At 33.0% G+C, this 21,336-nt stretch overlaps 1 protein-coding gene across 1 annotated transcript in view; it reads right to left on the minus strand.

The window, feature by feature from the left end:
* Window positions 1-699: 699 nt before the first annotated feature.
* Window positions 700-21,336, minus strand: part of LOC123692204 (elongation of very long chain fatty acids protein 6) — a 55,142-nt gene continuing 34,505 nt past the window's right edge. The window contains exons 3-4 of the mRNA XM_045636902.1: window positions 10,590-10,811; window positions 700-5,268 (exon numbers count right to left, since the gene is read on the minus strand). Coding sequence (XP_045492858.1) covers window positions 4,893-5,268; window positions 10,590-10,811 — 598 coding nt within the window. The 3' untranslated portion in view covers window positions 700-4,892. The remainder of the gene's footprint in view (window positions 5,269-10,589; window positions 10,812-21,336) is intronic.

A 21,336-nucleotide genomic window follows, 5' to 3' on the forward strand; every position in this document is an offset into this window, starting at 1 on the left:
AACCGATTTCCACGGTTTTGCATTCGTTGGAAAGGTCTCGGGCTCCGTGAGGTTTATAGCAAAGAATAGAAGTTTAATAATAAATCATTATAATTATTATCATACTAAAATAAATTCTACGTTGAATATTTAAAAAAAATCTATCTTGATTAAGGCATTTTTTTAGTACCTAAGTGTATATTAAAACATGGCTATATTGTATAGGTACTATTTATATAAATTTTCCTAGATATCCTCTATAATAGAAAGAAAATATTTTTGGTATGGAATAATAATACAAAGGTGTTAGGGAACTTATTTATACACACACAAATGCAAAGCTCAGCTTACGGACTGTTTCTATATCATTAATGCATTATTGTAAAATTCTAGAGGGTGAAGTAGTAACTTAAGGTACAAGTCCGAGACGGGCCGCAGACCGCAAACTGCAACAGCAAACTGCAAGCGACACCACTTGTTTCTATGAACATCTATGAAATTGATTCTAAGCGCGGCGACACTGCTGCCTGCAGACGCAACGCGCAGCGATTCATAGATTTTCATAGAAACAAGTGTTGTCGCTTGCAGTTTGCTGTTGCAGTTTGCGGTCTGCGGCCTGTCTCGGACTTGTACCTTTAAGTGTAGTAACACTGCACTATTATTATGGATCACATTTTATTATTCGATAATTGACACTTATATAGAAATAAAACACATAAATACGCATTAACGCTTTATTTGCCCACAAAATACAAATTAATGATTGCATGTTGTATGTTTCCAATCCTCTTACACACCTATGATACAATCGACTATTGGCATTGTTTGTGACAAAACATTCCACAAAAATATATCTTCGAATATAGGACTGCGATTGCTATCTTCTAGCTAGGCTGAACCACGATTCTCATGTAAATGCAAGAAAAGTTAATAAAAAAATTATTAATAAATGCCTCATACCTATACTATGTTAAGACAGAGAAATGTACTGTTTAGACTACACGATTTGCATTGAAACTGTGTATATATTTAAATGTAATATATTTAAATTGCTTTCATTGATAGAAAGATGGTAAACTTCAAATTAAGAGAGCATAAATTAGATATATCCCTGATACCTAAATAAAATCGCCACAACATGCTTAATTTGAAATAATTATTCCTTTAGTAAAATACAGACACTTCTGAGAAAAAGCACCAATAAAGAATAGAATTAAAATGGCGACCGTTGGCATTTAACGTTCTCGTCGTGCAAGCAAGATAGCAAGCGTACAAACGTCAATGTGCAAGTGAGACGACATACGACGGCGCCATCGATGATTCGATTCTTTATTGTCACTGTTAACTTTTACACATAGTGTAACTAAATAAAGTATGCCCGCATACTATTAAAATTCAATGGATCATTTTTCCATCCAGTATTTACTTTGAAATTATTTAAGATATTAGCGTTTTACGATGAAAAAAAAAAACATTATTTACACATAGGTCTTGTTGGATACTCACTTACACAATACTGGAATTTTGTCATTTACATGGTTTTATTATTACCTCTCGTAAATTCTGGGATTATTTACAATATGGGAGCCTTCCTTATTCATATTTTTACAAAGATTTATATTTGAAATGTGTTAAGAAGCACCAATCGAATTTTATAGTGCGATAGAATATGCACACATACAAATACAATGGAACATATTGTAAAGGAATTATTGTATAATATTGTAATTATAGCGAACAATACATTCAAACGAAAAACAATATTGTATCAACAAATACTTATCAATCAAAAATATACTACAATTTGACATTGTGCATGAAAAATAAAATAAGAAAAAAAAACAATGTAAACTATTTTACAAAGCGTATAAAAATTTATAACAATAAATAACAATTCGCAATTATAAAGAAATACCGACGGTGTTTAAAGCCTAGCTCGTTCGTAACACTTTATTTCGTGACACATCATTTCTCTGTATTCAACGCGTATTTAAATACTCTGACTTTGACACGAGGAGATTAATTTGGGGCTTATAAAGATTATTATTTATTATTATAAACTTTTATAGAGATAAGAAGAAGCTATGAGTCATTCAGCAAACTACAACTATTAACCTGGTATATTTTTCTCTCATATAGAAATGATTGTCACGAAATAAAGTGCGCTTTACATAGTGATGCTATGAACCCAATCTATTCTCGTACAGAATTCGGATGAAAAATTAAAAACCCATATCGTCTACATCATGATTTCTATGGATTAGTCCACGCGGACAACATACTAACACCAGTTTATCTAGAACTTTCTATACGAAATTGACCTGGCCTAAACTATAAGAACTGATCGTCATCACTCTATCGTTAAATTAACTGTACTCATTTTGTTATAACCCGCGTCAATAAAGAATGGAATTATAAAATGGCTGACATCTATCCCCTTCACACATATCACTTCTCTCTTCATACAACATGTTGTTAGAGAGAGAAGGAAATAGACGAGCAGCCACATATACATTCCCTTCTTTATTTGTTAAGGTTATACTAACTTAATCAATTACATTTATTATTGCAAAACAACATGACGATCGTCCCTTGGTTCTAAACTATCGCGAGACCAACGCTGGATATTAAGCGGACTTTACAATGTAAATTTCTAGTATATCTAAAAGTTTTCGTTAGATTCATTTAATGTAAATATTTTTCAATATATTATTATTGCATTGAATTAGTACTTCTTTCTATGGCGTACAAGTATGTATGTGTACTTGTAAATTGTAATACTTCAAACATCTAAGTTTCTAATATTTTTTGACATTCCAATGAAAACACAGTCTTGTCGACGCGGAATTGTTCTATAATATTTTTTCTAATTGAACTATTTCGACACGATTTCCCTCTTTATCCATTCTCAACGAGAGAACAACTAACGCTAAAACCTAAGCTTTGTACACATTTGTTTGGCTAAAGCAAAAAATTACCACGAGCCATTTTTTATTTTATAACTTTATCCATCATCCTTCCGGTCATTATATAAAAGGGTCAAAAATTTGTACCTAGACAAGCGGTATTTAAAATCATTTAGATATTTCAATCAAGCTGTACTCGTCAGGGGGCTTTTATAAAATACATATACAGAGCTGTTAATACCACTAACCGTCGTACTAAATAACAATTTAGTAATAAGTTATTAAATATTGATGAATATGAAAAATCTGATTATAATAACAACGTTTATAATTAAATATTTCTCTATTATTTGGCCTCTATGTTTCTTGTATTTTATATACAGCCCCCTATAGCTTTACTCCGCTAATTACAACATACTTTGTGCACTTGTCATACAAGCGTATCAAAGTATCGAACTATCCTCGCTTAATAAAATTGACTTGCGAAGTCTCTGTGCGAGGTACTCTGTACACGCTAACACGTATTCAAACTGATGTTGCGTGTACGCAGGTGTCAGGCGTAAACAATAATTACTCTGTACAGGTAAACCTACCCTTTTACAAATAAATTACATATTATAATCACTCATTTAAGTAATAAATACGATAAACAACAACAATATGTCGAATGCTCCTACATTGGCCTGCGGTATATGGTAAATAAGTAGATGCAACACTGGAGTATAAACGGTTATGTAACATATTATTATGGTACCAATTTTATTTAATTTCGAAATAAATAAAAACGAAGCGTATAAAAAACTATGTATCCTTAGTTCAACCAATGTAGAAGCGTTCCAAACTTTGATTGGAGAATAACAGATTCGGTAAATTCGAAGGAAAGTTTCTGTGACTGAGCATGTAAAGTTTAGATTGTTTCAAATCCCGGCTATATATTTTGAGCTTTAACACCTACGCAATAAGATCGCTTTTCTCCAACCAAAGATCCCTACACTAAGAGGCGCCGTCGTTTGAAGCGTTACCTAAGCATTACCCCGCACATATTCTAGCATGGAATGTTACAACGGCCACCTTTAGACGAACACCGATTGATAATTTCAACTTTTAATACAAGTATTTTAGACTATTTTATATCAATTGTTATTTAGTATTGATGTGATTTCTTTACACAAAATGTTTTTAATTGAACCATCTGTATTATTTGCATATAATATCTTCTCTTAATAAGCTATAATTATTTTGTTGTATTGTACGGTAACAAAAGGTCTATATTCATGGTACATGATAAAACATTAGTTTAACCCCTTCCACCTTCAAACAAAATCTATTCCTGCGAGTGCTTCGCTTATTTTCGATTTATCACATCATTAAAGCTAGTGTAAATGTGGTTTAGACTTAGATAAAAGCGAAAACGTGCGAATATGCATACCCTTGAGAGATAAGCGCTGTAAAGGTCACCGATACCCTGACAACAGTGCCTGAACAGCTACTGTCACAATATATGACTATCTCGAGGAATAATAATTTATTATAGGTCAATAGCAGGATAAGGCGGCTAAGTCAATATTTAGTATAATTTCTTATTCCTCAGTGTTCTGTAATAAGTAAAACATGATAATACGTTAATCCTAACTATTTTTTGTAGGGTATCAATAATTCGTTCGTGTAAGCAGATGTAAATTATAGTTTCAATTATATCTCGTAATTGACACACTTGTAGGTCAACGAGTTTTGGCCAATTTAAGTGCCTACAACTTATTCAATCAGATGATCCAATTAACAGCTAATTTGCTAGCATCGCATATAAATACTAAAAACAAACAACGCTGCGATAATTGCAATTCCCACGCGTGTTTCTCGCGTGACCGTTCATGTACATGTAAAAAACTGTAGCTATCATGCGCCCGCACGCGCAGGCGCGCTATCACAACAACACGTGAAGCGATTAAAGTTGAAATTACTCAATCGGCACCTAATAACCTGTACAATTAATATCACAGACGGCGACTAGTGGACCACGCCGTTCCTCTGTCTCGGGTAGCCGTTGTACTGGGCGGCGAAGTCGTTCTTCTTCGAGGGGGGCACTTCCGAGATCGAGGGCTCGACCTTCGACTTCTTGCCGGGCTTCGGCGAGAGGTAGGCTTTGTAGAAGAACCTGGCGAACAGGACGAAGTACGAGAAGTACATGGCCATCGAGAGCTTGATGTTGATCTGGCTGATGCCGCACGTGTGCGAGGGCGCGCTCGACATGTAGTTGTGCGCCCAGATGTTGATCGCGCACCCCACGATCATCTGCGTGAGCTGCAGGAACGTGATCGTCATCGCGAGGAACTTGGGCGGGTACTTGCCCATGCTCACCAGCGCGTAGTACGAGTACATCACACTGAAAATAGAAACAAACAAACAATTAACACACATGCAATCTTGCTAAAGTATGATCAACCAAAGGTGATCAAGCAAGTCAAAAGGTAGGGTCAAGTAAGTCAAGTTGACAAACATTTTAATCTCTTACGTGCTCACGTGAAAATCTATAAATACATTTTATTAATAAAATGTTTGCTCATGATAGATTATAATTTTATTGCTTGCCAATATTTGATAGTCTGAATAAGAAATGACCTTTTACAGAAACATGATAAATGTTCTTTCCGTTCTGTCCGGTCTGGTTTGTATAATGGTCTGTCTCTCCGGAGACTGTTATCTGACTGTTAGATGCCGCAAAATGGATGTTAAAACTACAACTTCTTTCATGGTTCCTTCTTCTCTCCCCTCTTAATTTACACAACAAAAGCAATAAAATTAATTGTGAGCAAAGTGTAGCGATAAAATTTGTTGATCACAACGCATCTAGATACATAACAGCATGAAGGAAAGTTTGCTCGCGGCCTTTGACTGCTACTGATAAAAACATCTGATGATCTCAGTTGAGTCAGAGTCGCGTGATCGCTATTTAATACCACCAATAAACAATTACGTGATCGATAGATGTAACGCGGGAAATTATTCGAGAAAGTGTGACCTTAGCAATAAAGTGTTTATTTCAGATGTTGTTTTCATAATATCTGTTTTCATTGCGGGTAGCGTACGTACCTATGATCAAATACCTATGTGAAAATATTTGTAATTGAGTGTGAGTGAATTGTAATTCTTTGAAATAAATGTCTGTAAACCTAAATATTTACAAGTTATGGATAAGTCTTCCAATAGTTGTTTTTTTATCGAACTAAAGATTTTGTACTAAAATACATCTCTTTGGCCGCAATACAATTGCAATGGCTTATATTAAAGTTACAAAAACTATTATATTTGTAACAAAGCAAAACAAATCATGATTGGCTCAATTTAAAATTAAAAATAAATTTTAATATTTATTTTAGTCTTTTTTGTTAACACTAAGACTATATAATTATTATTAATTATGTTAGTTAATAGAACGAAAAAAGTATTTACCATTGTATTACATCGGACCTGAAGTTGATATCAATTTGTGAGAATAGTTGAAATTACACGTTTTTATTTATTAAAAAAAAACTATTTAAATGGTTCCCATATATAAATTTGGTCCACAATTAACACTATAATCTATTTAATGTGCATTTAAATAAATTAGGACGCCTAAATGTTTTAATAATAATCATAAATATACATGTAATGGGGCCTCTTGTTATAATTATGTGATGAGATAATTCTTCGCAGCCATTTTTTGCAGCGTATTATTTTTTTGGAATGTTCTACAAACTGCATGTTTTGAATATTAAGTGATTGAAATCTTAACAAAATACTAACTTTATAATTAAATTTACATAGGATACAGTCGCTCACTTTTAAATAGGATATAGTCACTACATAGTATAAAACCACAGTATAAAACAAAGTCACTTTCCCTATCCCTATGTCCCTTTGTATGCCTTTAAAACTACGCAATGGATTTTGGTGCGTTTTTTTTTTAATAGATAGAGTGAAGGTTTTAGTATATAATTTACTAGGTTTTAGAGTTTAAACAAAGCGGGCGAAGCCGCGGGCTAAGCTAGTTATTAATATATTCCGAAATATTTTTAATCAAAAAATGCTTATCGAAATATTTTATTTTCATTAAAAAGTGCGCTAGTATCTGTCTGATACTTAATTCTTAACACTTTTTATTTTTACATATTTATTTAATAAAAATTAAAAAAGACCTTAAACCTTACGTCAATTTACGGTACCTACCTACATTATTTATTTATTTTAAGATGTTCAATTCCTTTGAGATTTCGAGAAATAAATAAATATTTCAATTAATACATTTAATATTCTTCTGAGAGCATCGGCATTTCAAGGGCTTTAAAAACATATTTCCATAATATATATTATAATAATATTATATCGATTTAATTGACGGTCTACGTAAGTCGTAAATAATTTTCTCATTTTTTAAAGAACGAATCAATTTTTTTCACGTGCATCGCACAATGGTATCGTAAAAAAATATTTATATTATACATATTGCATTTGGAAATAAATTAATTGAATTTGATATTTTTGGTTTTATGGCATTCAATATGATAGTCTTTCATTTTATAAATTCTATTTAAATAAGTTTATAATTAAACTAGTCCGCCCGGCTTCGCCCGTGGTACATATTTACGTGTTCTTCCACCATGAACCATATTCGTACTTCAAGGAATATAATACAAAAAGAATTATTGAAATCGGTTCAGCCGTTCACACGTGATGCCCCGACAACGCGAAACGGGTATTATTTATAAAAATATACCTATAGGTATATAATATGTAGGTATTTAATCCGGTATGTCAGCTATATTATCAAGAATTGGGTCCAAACATCAAGTTTTATACTCTCGATATGTATGTAAATGACATTAGAATTGTTTTAATTTTAAGACAAATAAGCGCGTTGTCTGTACAAGATATGAAACGCTTAAATTTATAGTTCGCTAAAGTATTTGAATAATTCCGCAAAATATAGTAACTTTCCTGAATCTCTAAAGTCTATTTGTGAAAACTGAAGTGACTTTAGAAGCGAACATTTTGCTAAGTTATTTAAAAAATAAAAACGCCGAATAAAGAGATAAGTAGATACCCAATTCCGTAAAAATATTTTATTTTTACGTAAATATTCATATTTATATAATTCTTATTCAAATCTATATAATTCTGAATAAGATAGAAAATAAAATAAATAATTTTCAACAGAAAATACACGTGCCAGCCTAATTCATAAAACAAATATATTATTCAGCCAACATGTCGCTCGAACAAGAATTCGTTTAACTTATTTGGCATATGCCCAAGCGGTTACCGAAAACTTCTAACATCTCCTTCGTAAATAAGTCAGGTATAAGTAAACATATGCAGTATTTTTAAAACAAACTTTAAGTGTCAACATTGATGACTGTCGAGAATAATATGCATTTGTGCAAAGTTTAGTCCAATAAACTTAACAGATGTAAAAGAACCGATTCTTCGTCTTATATTACCTTTTTATTAATTAATTTATGTATTTCATAACAAGTAGGTAGTAAATAACTGCACACACACACAATGATTTATTAATTTTTCTTTATAATGATTCTTAGTATAATTTGAAGAGAATAGCACTGGTTTCTTTAGCCTATTAGTCCATTGAATGAGTCCCTCCAAGGGGGGTCTGGAGTGCGTGGGTTAGTAACGTAAGATGTTTCTTCGGAAACATGTCAAGAGTCCCTAGGTAATAAACATACTAAAACCCCGGGACCCTAGGAGGAGCCCCGGAGTGGGGGGAGGGGGGAAAAGGTCCATTTTTTTCATTTTTCGCTTAAATCTCAAAAACGGTACAAGTTAGAGAAAAACTTTCAAGGAAAAGTTGAAAGGCCATAAAATTATCTACAAGTTGTACCAAAATAATTTTTTTTCTATTCGCAGCCGTTTTCGAGCTACATCCCATGAAATGTGAAAAATTCGAAAGCTTTTTATTTTACCTAACTACTCTAATAAATTCAATACCTCCTATACGCCTCCATGGTGGAATCTGTTTTTTTTATCAATGATAGACCTAATTATGAGCAATCTATCTGTACCGGTCACAAGTTGCACTTTTGAGTTTTTTGGAAGAAAAAAAAAGGTCAAGTTCAGTAACTCAAACTACCCTAATATAATATTTTGACAATCGATTCCTCCTAAAGGCTTCCATGGAGGAATGTGTTTATTTTACCAATTATAGACCTAATTAAGAGCAATCTATCAGTACCGGTCACAAGTTGCACATTTGAGTTTTTTGGAAGAAAAAAAATAAAAAGTTCAAGTATCGTAACTACCCTAATAAAATTCAATTCCCCGTAAAGGCGTCCGTGGTGGATTCTGGTATTTTTATCAATGATAGACCTAATTATGAGCAATCTATCTGTACCGGTCACAAGTTGCACTTTTGAGTTTTTTGGAAGAAAAAAATAAAAAGATCAAGTTCAGTAACTCAAACTACCCTAATATAATATTTTGACAATCGATTCCTCCTAAAGGCTTCCATGGAGGAATGTGTTTATTTTACCAATTACAGACCTAATTAAGAGCAATCTATCAATACCGGTCACAAGTTGCACATTTGAGTTTTTTGGAAGAAAAAAAATAAAAAGATCAAGTTCTGTAACTCAAACTACCCTAATATAATATTTTGACAATCGATTCCTCCTAAAGGCTTCCATGGAGGAATGTGTTTATTTTACCAATTATAGACCTAATTAAGAGCAATCTATCAGTACCGGTCACAAGTTGCACATTTGAGTTTTTTGGAAGAAAAAAAATAAAAAGTTCAAGTATCGTAACTACCCTAATAAAATTCAATTCCCCGTAAAGGCGTCCGTGGTGGATTCTGGTATTTTTATCAATGATAGACCTAATTATGAGCAATCTATCTGTACCGGTCACAAGTTGCACTTTTGAGTTTTTTGGAAGAAAAAAATAAAAAGATCAAGTTCAGTAACTCAAACTACCCTAATATAATATTTTGACAATCGATTCCTCCTAAAGGCTTCCATGGAGGAATGTGTTTATTTTCCCAATTATAGAACTAATTAAGAGCAATCTATCAGACCCGGTCACAAGTTGCACATTTGAGTTTTTTTGGAAGAAAGAAATATTTTTTGATCGTATGGGGAAATTGTTTGAGCCAAAATCATTTTTTACTGCGTGTAACTCAGAAACGGTAGGATATAGGAAAAAATGATTTAGGTACAACTTGTAGATAATTTTATGGTCTTTCAACTTTTCCTTGAAAGTTTTTCTCTAACATGTACCGTTTTTGAGATTTAAGCGAAAAATGAAAAAAATGGACCTTTTCCCCCCTCCCCCCACTCCGGGGCTCCTCCTAGTGTCCCGGGGTTTTAGTATGTTTATTAGCTAGGGACTCTTGACATGTTTCCGAAGAAACATCTTACGTTACTAACTCACGCACTCTAGAACTTTTTATTCAATGGACTATATGCCCTATACTGTTAATTCCTTATAGGCTATATGTGTATGTGTTTAAATTGCCTGTAAGAAACCTCTAATATGCAATAAGGCTTCCAAGTTCCAACACCTGTAATCTGTTTTTGAGTTAACATCTACCTATTAAATCTAAACTACTAAATTGCCTGATAGAAATTGCAACTAAGGAGGAAGGTTTATAACATTTGCATCTGCTAAGTTCAGTTCTTAAATCAATAATAATCTAAAACCAAAACTCACCTGTGCACAAAATAGTTCATATTGACGAACCAGCGCGCGGACGACGTGTACTCCGTGAACGAGAACCACGTGTACAGCAGCACGGTGATGTGGTGGTACCAGTGGAGGAAGATTAGCGGCTTCTTGCGCAGCACTATGAACACTGTGTCCCCGAGCTCAGGTACTTTGGAGAGGACAAACATCGTCGTCCAGAAGCCGGACACTTTGTCTTGTTCTATGAAGCTGAAATGGAGAGGTGGCTATATTAGTTATGTTTTGTTGAAAATTACTACTATTACTATTATTATGTATTCCGTGGTATTACTTTTAGATATAAGGTTAGGTTATACACATGATATTTAATTATTTAAACATAGTGTTCTACCATGAGAGGAACGTCGCGTCGTCGTCTATAAACCGTAGACATTTTCCAATAGGACAGAAATATATTATATAGAGTACCTACTATACAGCTGGAAGCTGGAGTTTTTGATATATTTAACCTTATCCAATCAAAAAATAATCACAGTAAACAGATCAATTTTTGTTGTTGATTTTTGAAGTCACCGCTCACCAAGGAAGTGAAATATTTTTTTAATCTTAAATATACCTACGAGAAAAAGAATGGTAGGTACATATAGACTTATTTATCCTTGTTAAATAAAGAAATCGTTAAAAACACGTTTTATATTATGGTTTCGAAAACATTTAGCCTGGCTCTATTAAATATTTCTGAATCTACCCTGTAATTTAATAGTAAAACCTCTTGGACAGCATCAAAAATTAAATTAGACGAACATGTAACTCAATAAGCAATAAAATACCTAAACATTTCAAGGTATCATCCATAAGTATCAACAATATCCTTGTTTTAAAATAAGTAATATATCTCTATCTTGTTAGCTATTCATCACCGTTAATGCCAATTAAAATGTATGAAATTTGTAATTCGTCAGCAAAAAATACTACTATATAAATATATATATACAAAATACTATAAAGAAAAAGTTCTAGAAATACCAATATTATGTTTCATTAATCGGTACACGACAATGAATAAAGACAGAGTTTCTTTTTTGTTTTTTTTTAATCGTTTTTACGTGTTACGTTCTTTAACATTTTTATAATATTAATTGCTATAAAATTAAGAAAAAATGTGTACACTTATATTAATAAAAAAGAAAAAGGCGGCGGAGTTACTTGCACGCTGTACAAAAAACGACCTGAACTCTGAAGTACATATTTCAATTAAAAATTCATTATCTCGATGGGCTACAAAATACCCTTTTTTTAAACACATCAATTAATGAGGATACGCGAAACTCTCATACAACTTTATAGGTATTCAAACAGGAAGTATCGTTGGCGAGTTTCCCAAAGCGGCCAGGTGAAGTTAGCTACATCTAATAATAAAATCCTGCAAATATAAACCGGAGTGTTTGAATGGATACTTGTTGATCTTCAAACTTAAACTATTGGATTTAGCTCGGATTTCGCATGTAAATAGATTATGGCTTAGGATTTGTTACAGCTAGACGATTCCAAAAACACACTTACAACTACAACTTAAAACATTTATACTTATATACACCTAAAAACGGTAAATAACGAAATATTAATGGATCAAAAGCAATAGAAAAAAGGAGCATATGTGCGCAACACACGTGTCAGAAGTAAAACTTGTTTGGCAAGATTCAAAGACACCAAAATCATCGCCTCACTCCATGACGTGACGGTGTTGCCATGACGTGATCTTGAAATTTTACTCTTAACACGCCTAAAGAAGTTTCACTTCAAAAAAGATCTATTAATGTAGGTATAAGTTATCTACCTATCCCCTTATAAAGGCAAAAATTCAAAAAGTGAACAGATCAAAAGTTTTAATAACCGCACAGCTGCAGATAATGGAATACACGCGTGCATTACGTCAATTACAGTAATAGTGCACTAGATAGCGTGTTACATAACTGCGGAAAAATTGCATGCGTCGGGTTAAATAGGAAATATCGCTGCATCTCATAATTTGTTAATATTTCAAGTGATCCGCTTAACCTTGAAACTGGGAGGTTTTTTTCTTAAGAGAGTTTCTATCTTATTAATTATTATCATGAGATTATTAAAAACTTGAATCTGATGGATACAGTGGTTCGTTTTAGGTTATTTATAGATAACGGCCTAATTAATATTTTATATATTCGTTAGTCTAAAAGAGAATAATATAATAAAAAATCGTTGGCATAAAAATTGAAAATTTCAATACTAATTTTTGCGCATTCATAAACCTCGATGTTATTTATTTAGTACCTATTAAATTTAAATTATAACTTTCTTAATAGTCGCTTTAATTTATAAATTTGCAGATGCTGCCACAAATTGAGAAGATTGGTAACATCATCGGTTAAAATATACTCATACAGGGGACATCAATCCTTCATCATTGAAGTTTAATTGATAACGAAAAATAAAATTAATTACGTAATTTATATTCATTGTTATTACCTTTATTTATTTACCGTTTTTCAAGAATGAAACTTAAAGATAACAATATCTTTTACAAACAGTACACATAAAAATAAAGTACATGTTTGTTTTTTTACGATAATTTGAGTATGTATGTAGTTATATATCCTTGCAATGTTCCTTCGTGTTTTTTAACATATTATACGCGAATATCATCTAAGATCGCATGTCATATGTAATCACGCAAGGCACATTAATGTAATGTTAATATTATGGTTATCATTGTAAATAATACTAGATATCATAATTGACCTAAGCTCATAGAAATTGACGCAATATCGCAATGGTATAAATATGAAGGTTCTTTGAAGGTGGCACAATAATGGACCCTGTCTAGCCGACGTCTGGGGATAACAATTATAATGTACTGAGTATTCTGAGGCCTTTTTCTATTTGAAGTTTTCGTTCTAGGCATTCTATTAAATCCTCGGGATTAGTACTTATCTATACTAAAAGGATAAAACTGAAGAGTTTGTTTGTTAGTTTGAACTTTGAACGCGCTAATCTCAGGAAGTACTGGTCCGATGGGATGGGCTACCTAACACCGAAAAATTATTTCGGTGTTAGGTAGCCCATTTATCGAGGAAGGCTATATGGTCATATATCATCACGCTACGACCAACAGGAGTGGAGCCACGGGGTGAAACCGCGTGGAGAAGCTAGTTTGAGATATGGCATATTAGATCATTAATAAAATCATCTTTGACCGTGCACTCAAACGGCTAGCATACGTTAGTTTTTGCTCTGTGAAGAATTACTATTTCTTAAAGTTATTTACGTTTAAATTGCAACAAGTACTTTCATAACTTGACGATAAACCAGTGCTGCAGTGAATTACATCAAAAATATCAATAAACAGTGTGTATTTTAAGCGAACTTATATCATTCCGTTCAAAAGTTATATTACAATCGATGTACTGACGTCTGCATGACTTGTGATTTCTACGCGTAGTGCGTGCAATTTGCACGGTTCCGCTCCACGCATAAGCATCAGAACTGCTTGCCTGCCGCGTTGAAGCATAGTCCCCGCCCATTGCGTCAAAGAATAAGCGACGGAACGTAAGTTACTTAGTGCCTTGCCCTTGTGTGCCGCTGTGAGAATCTTTATATAGGGAAAATTCGGAAATATAAGTTAAAGTTTTTGGATTACACTTTTTAAATATATACTATGGCTACTGTATCCGCATTATGGGGATGTTGCACAAATGACGATGATACTGGTGGAAACCAAAAGTGCATTATATGTTCATCGTGTGGAAAGTCATTTCATTATGCCTGCTTATCTATGAAGGTTTCCCCCTACAAATCTAAGGAGGAAAAATCCTGGAACTGCCCTATATGCCTAAGCAAGAACCCAAAAACTTTGAAGAAGGATTCGACTCCTATCCGTAATGTAACCTTGAATAGAGGCAATAAAAGGCAAGCCTCAGGATCCCCACCACCAACTTCTCCGATATCTAATAATGAAGATTTACGTTTAATGATACAGAATATTATAAAAACGGAATTTAGCGAGATGTTAGGTCAATTTAATGTTAGTATTGTCTCCACTATCAATAAAGAACTAATACCAGTCCGTGAGGAAATGAAGGAGCTCGTAAGATCGATGCAGTTTATGAATGCAAGATTTGATGAAATTGAGAAATTACAGCAATCGGCCACTGAAATAACAAAAAAATTAGAAAAAGAAAATACCGAACTTAGAAATTCAATTGATGATTTACTTTTACGAATTAATAACCTGGAGCAACTTTCTCGTTCGAATAATCTGGAAATACAATGCATGCCTGAAAAAAGAAATGAGAATCTATACAACATCGTTACTCAACTAGGCAACGTTGTTAATTGCAACATCGGAGAAAAAGATATTTTGCATTGTACTCGCGTTGCTAAGTCCAATAAATCGAATTCTCGCCCACGGTCTATAGTGGTTCAGTTAACGTCAACAAAGATGCGCGATCAGCTGCTTGCCTCGATTCTGAAGTATAACCAAAACAACCCTCACGATAAACTAAACTCTACTCATCTGGGCTGTGAGACACAGAGGTCTCCTGTTTACATAATGGAACACCTTTCGCCAGCCAACAAGGCTCTTCATGCAGCGACCAGAATTAAAGCTAAAGAAATGGGTTACAAATACGTCTGGGTTAGAAATGGTAAAATATTTGTACGTAAAACTGATGGTGCTGAATATATATTGATCAAGAATAGTGTTAGTCTTAGCAAATTAATTTAGCTGAACCTAGATCGTAAGTTTTTCTTTTATTATAACCATGATTGAGACTTAACCTCTACAAAATTCAATAATTTAAAAATCTATTACCAAAATTGCAGGGGCCTTAGAACTAAAACCAACACTTTTTACAATAATATTTCCTGTACCGATTATGATATAATAATCCTAACCGAAACCTGGCTAAATAGCAATATACTTAGTTCTGAACTGGTTGATGATAGGTACGTGATCTATAGGCGGGATAGGGAGACGTCAGGTTTTCACCCAAATAAAGATGGCGGTGGAGTCTTAATTGCTGTTCTAAGGAAATTTAACTCCTACCGTATCGATAGATGGGAAAGTAGATGTGAGGATCTCTGGGTGACTGTTGATGTGCCTTCTAATCACGTCTCAAATCAAGTTATCTTCTGTGCAGTGTACCATCCTCCACCTGTTTCTCTGTCCTCCATCGAACATTTTATTGAGCACTGCAATATAGTCATTGAGTCGACAAAAATGCCAATATGCATAATAGGAGATTTCAATCTAGGTAAAATAAACTGGACCTCTAGATCCCTTAATATATCTCTTCCTAATGTGTGTAAAACATTTCTGGAATTTGTTGATGTTAGTAAACTGTCCCAATTCAACTGTGTAAAAAATATTTCTGGTCGAACTTTGGATCTTGTCCTTTCTTCCTTATCTTCATGCTCAGTAAGTGAACCCTTATTCACTTTGACATCCATTGACGTACTTCACCCTCCGCTTGACATTACACTTATATTTTTAAAGGAACTAAATCTACCTTACAACAAACACAACTTGAAACGTAATTTCTACAAAGCAAATTATAAGAAAATTATAGAGTACCTGAATAGTCTTAATTGGAGTGAAGTTCTTGGTGGGTCTAATGATGTTGATAGCATGGTTCAAATTCTATATGATTTGCTAAATGAGATCATAGCTAAGCATGTTCCAACCAATAAAACCTCATCGACTCGTTATCCACCATGGTTTAATAAAGGAATGATACGTTCATTAAAAGAAAAGAATAAGTTGAGATTGCGTTATAAGATGTACAAAAATCCAATGGATGAAATTGAATTCAAATTAATAACAAAGAGATGTCAATTACTAGCAAAGGACTTATACAAAAAATATATGGACTCATTAGAATCTAATCTATCGAAGAATCCAAAGCTCTTATGGTCTTATATCAAGTTAAAGCGCGGTGGAACCAGTTCCTATCCCCTGACTATGAGCGATAGCGAGACTTCTTCATCAGATGCTACAACAATATGTAATCTTTTTGCTTCGTATTTTTTATCATCATACACAACTGCTCATGACAGTGTCTCTCGTGTTCCTTATCATCTAGATGCAATTGAAACTAATAGCCAATGCTTAATAATACCGTCACTTGATAGGGACTGCATTCTTAAAAAGTTACAGTCGCTGAATGTCGAAAAAGGTGCTGGTCCTGATGGGATTCCGCCTATTTTTATATCTACTTGTGCGACAGCCCTCGTTGACCCCCTGGTAATAATTTTTAATAAGTCGCTGAAGTCTGGAACTTTCCCAATTCAATGGAAGAAAGCTAAAGTCGTCCCCGTACATAAGTCCGAGAAGAAGGATATAGTCTCAAATTATAGGCCTATTTCAATTATCTCAACATTTGCGAAAGTCTTCGAGTCATTAATTTGTCCTTACATCCAACAACATTTCAAGCTCTATGTAAGTGATCACCAGCATGGTTTCATTCCATCAAGATCAACAACCACAAACTTGGTGACGTTTACAGAGTCTCTTATCCGAAATATTGACGCAAATAAACAATTTGACGTCATCTATACAGATTTTAGCAAAGCCTTTGATAGAATCTCTCATCCTATACTAGTCTATAAACTTTCTGCATATGGCATCACAGGGTCACTATTAAATTGGATCCAGTCTTATGTTACGAACCGCGAGTTCTTTGTCGTCATGAATGGGTACAGATCCAATAGTCACCACATTTCATCGGGTGCTCCCCAGGGTTCGCACTTAGCACCCATCCTTTTCAACATCTATATCAACGACCTGCCCCGATGTTTTCAATTTTCTGAATGTTTTATGTATGCCGATGACTTAAAATTTGCTAGAGCTATTGATGAACCGAATGACATTGCGCTACTTCAGGACGATTTAAATAGGCTTACTCAATGGTGTTATCAAAACAAAATGCAACTAAATCCAAAAAAATGCTACCATGTAAGTTTTTCCCGTAAAAATTTAACCTTTCGATCGCAGTATCTAATTGGTAATGAACTAATTCAAAATGTTGACACAATCCGAGATTTGGGAGTAATTTTTGATAAGAAAGTAACCTTTGTACCTCATATTGATCATGTCATTAAGAAGTCATCCCGAATGTTAGGCTTCCTAATCCGAAACACTAAGGACTTTATCCGTGAGCGTACAAAAATTATGCTATACAATAGCTTAGTACGAAGTATTATGGAATACTGTAGTATCGTTTGGAGGCCGCACTTTGCCACTCACATGTTGAGATTGGAAAGGGTCCAGAAACGTTTTTTATGGCACTTAGCTTTTTTTAAAGGGAAAGCTAAGCAGCTGTCCTCTTATAAGGAGCGTCTCGGCTTTTTCGGAATGATCTCTCTATCGACCCGATATAATGTCAGCGATGTGTTGTTTCTCTTTAAAATTCTTAGAAATAAAATTAACTGTCCAGGCATATTGCATCTGATAAATTTTCGCGTTCCATCCAAGTACCCACGTAAATGTATTACTCCGTTGTGTCCGCCACTACGAAGAACGGTTCTAGGGGCAAATTCCCCCATCGGCAGATTAACTAAATCTCTAAACGAATACAGTGATCTAATAGATATAAATGCAGACAGTGTGGTTAAGTTTTATAATGCTTCTCTCAAATATTTCAAGGAAAAATAATTGTACCAAATAATGTATTTATTTAATTGTAGCTTTTTTATTGTTATTGTTATTTTAATTTTTTTTCTTTAATTTTAATATTGTAATGTAATTAATTGAATGACGATTTTATCTTAATATGAATGTTTAAATTATTTATAAATGGATATTTTTCTTTGTTTGTTCTATAAACTATATTTTTGTGTAGATATTATAAAAAAAAATTGAATTTTTGTGTTGGTTTTTTTTAAGCTTTTTAATATTATTTTTGAAAATTGTAAATTAAATTCCGATTTTATCTTAACTTGAATATTTACATTGTTTAAATAGATATTTTTGTCTGTCGAACTTTATTTTTATGTAGATATTATATTATATTATTAATATTATAAAAAATGAATTTTTATGTTGGTTTTTAACTTTTTATGTACTTTAATTTAATATTTTAAAATTGTAATTTTTGTATGCCGATTTTATTTTAATATGACTTACATTAGTTTTTAAATAGATATTCTGTTGATAATTTGTTAAACGTTATCTTGTGTATTTATCAGTTTTTTTTTTTAATGTTCATAAGTCATAACCGTTTTCAAAAGCATGTAGTGTTAGCCTGTAAGTAATTGTTACACTTGATACGTTAAATTGTATTTTTCCTTTTATGCCATATATAGTGTAAACAATTGTTGGCTATCCTTGGTAAATAAATAATAAATAATAAATAATAAAATGTGGGATAGTTTGTACTCGATATATTTTTAGCTTGAATTCACGAAAATTAATTTAAATTCTATTTTAAACTCAAATTAGAAACCTATTATAACATAATTTTAGTATTTAAATGACATTCAGTTTATGCGGTTCTATATTTGTATTTGCATAGTATAAAATGTTTTGTACTCCTATAATTTATGTCAATAATATGGAAATTCATATTTATGCAAATAAAGTTTATCATTACCTACGACATGTGTTAGGATAAACAATCTGTAGAAATAATTTTCAAACGCAAAATAGAATATGTGTTTAAATTCAACTATATTTACAACTAGCTGCTCCGCGCGGTTTCACCCCCGTGGCTCCACCCCTGTTGGTCGTAGCGTGATGGCACATAGCGAACCAGTAGTTCCCGAGATTAGCGCGTTCAAACAAACAAACAAACAAACTCTTCAGCTTTATAATATTAGTATAGATTATTATTTTTATAAATACTATGTGTAATTGAAAATATATCTATTTTTTTTCCAATAGTACCTTGTATTTAAGTAACTACCAATTAGGCCATACCTATAGGTTGTAATCTCCAATACACATGCAAAAAAATTACATATTTCCCTCATTATTATTATTAATAATAACTTGAGTATTATTGATAAGAAAGATTAATAAGTCACATTAAAACATACAACATACGCAGATAGAAAGTGGTAAATAATTCGCATACAATTAACCATCTTCATAGCAACAACGGGCCAATTACATTCCATTTACTCACAATGGAAAAAATATTATTACATAACTCTGAAGAAAAGTACCTTTTGATACCTTATTCTACTTTTGCTTAGAGAATACAACAAGGTACTAAAGATAATATGTGATTTAGCTCAGTGGGACATATTTTTAGAGCGTATATAGGTCTATTTTTTGTGGAAAAATACGGACTTGTATTAGTAATGAAAATCGCTTTTGAATATGAACTTCTGTGGAATACAGATGTTCGCATAAGTGAATATAGTTAATGTATAATGCTATTGTGCATATTGTAAGTAAGGAGAACTAAAGTGGACTTAAAACCTCACTTTATATTCTGGAAAATATTGTGATTGATTTTTGCGTTATCTAAAATCTCGTTAAATTCGGACCGTGGAAATCAGGCTATAAGGCAAAGATACCCTGAAAGATGGATTGGTCTTTCCGGTCTAGGTGACGCCAGCATTATTCTCATAGCCCTCTAGATCCTCTACCTATCAGATCCAGGATATCACTACTTCTTGGGAAACCCTGTAGTACCTAAGCATTACATACCAAACGTTACGTCTATAATATTGCAATTGCTCGAATAAAATCTACATTTCAACAGCCGTCTCAAAACTTATTTCTCACTTCACACACCATATCGCTTGCCACGTCCAGCGATCCATATCTGAGATTGGCAGTAATTCAATTCCCTCGCTAGGAGTTGAGTTTCCATTACATGAAATATTACAATCACCTTATATTACTCATTTCCTTTAAATATATTTCTGGACAGTGTTTACTGCTTACGATTAAAACGTGTAGTTTGTAAGAAACCTATATTTTGAAGGTGATATCCTTCATTAGATTGTAATTGTTTCATTGTGTAGATTTAAATCGAACGGAAGATATTAAATTTTACATGATCAATTTATGAACAATTTAACTGTATACAGCGAATTCTGGTTAAATTAGACTCGAAGGACCTGCAAATTTGTCCACTTACCCAGTGTCTCTGCAGTTATCCAGGTATAAATAAATATGTCGCAGAGGTTTATTAATAGAGGTCATAATTATGCAGTTATTTAAGTTATAGAGGTGCAATTGCTAGAAAAAATATAACATACTAGCGGTCCGCCCCGGCTTCGCCCGTGGTACATATTCACGTTTTCTCTACATAAGAACCATCCTCGAACTTCAAGGAATATTATAAAAAAAGAATTAACGAAATCGGTCAAGCCGTTCTCAAGTTATGCGCATACCAACACATTTTGGGATTCATTTTTATATTATAAGATAGATTATATTATAGAAGATATTGTGTGGAAGTTTTTCGAGAGAATAAAAATTAAAAAATCATGCACTGTGATGCGCAAGCATTATACAATTCACACCGGTTTATCATAAACAGCAATCTCTATTATCTATTCATCAACTCGAAGTAAACAATAGACCATACCTACATCACCTAATATTGGCATAGGGCAGGGTTGGCAAATGTTATAAACACACACAAGCCAAATTAGTATTGCTGTAATTCGCTTTTATTAAGTTTCTATATAATCGCTGATAGAGACTAGAATTTAATTATAATAGATTTTAATCATTTATACCAATGACGTCATTGAGTTATTTATATCGCTTGAATATTAA

This window comes from Colias croceus, chromosome 6 (genome assembly GCF_905220415.1).
Source record: "Colias croceus chromosome 6, ilColCroc2.1".
Taxonomy (NCBI): Eukaryota; Metazoa; Arthropoda; class Insecta; order Lepidoptera; family Pieridae; genus Colias; species Colias croceus.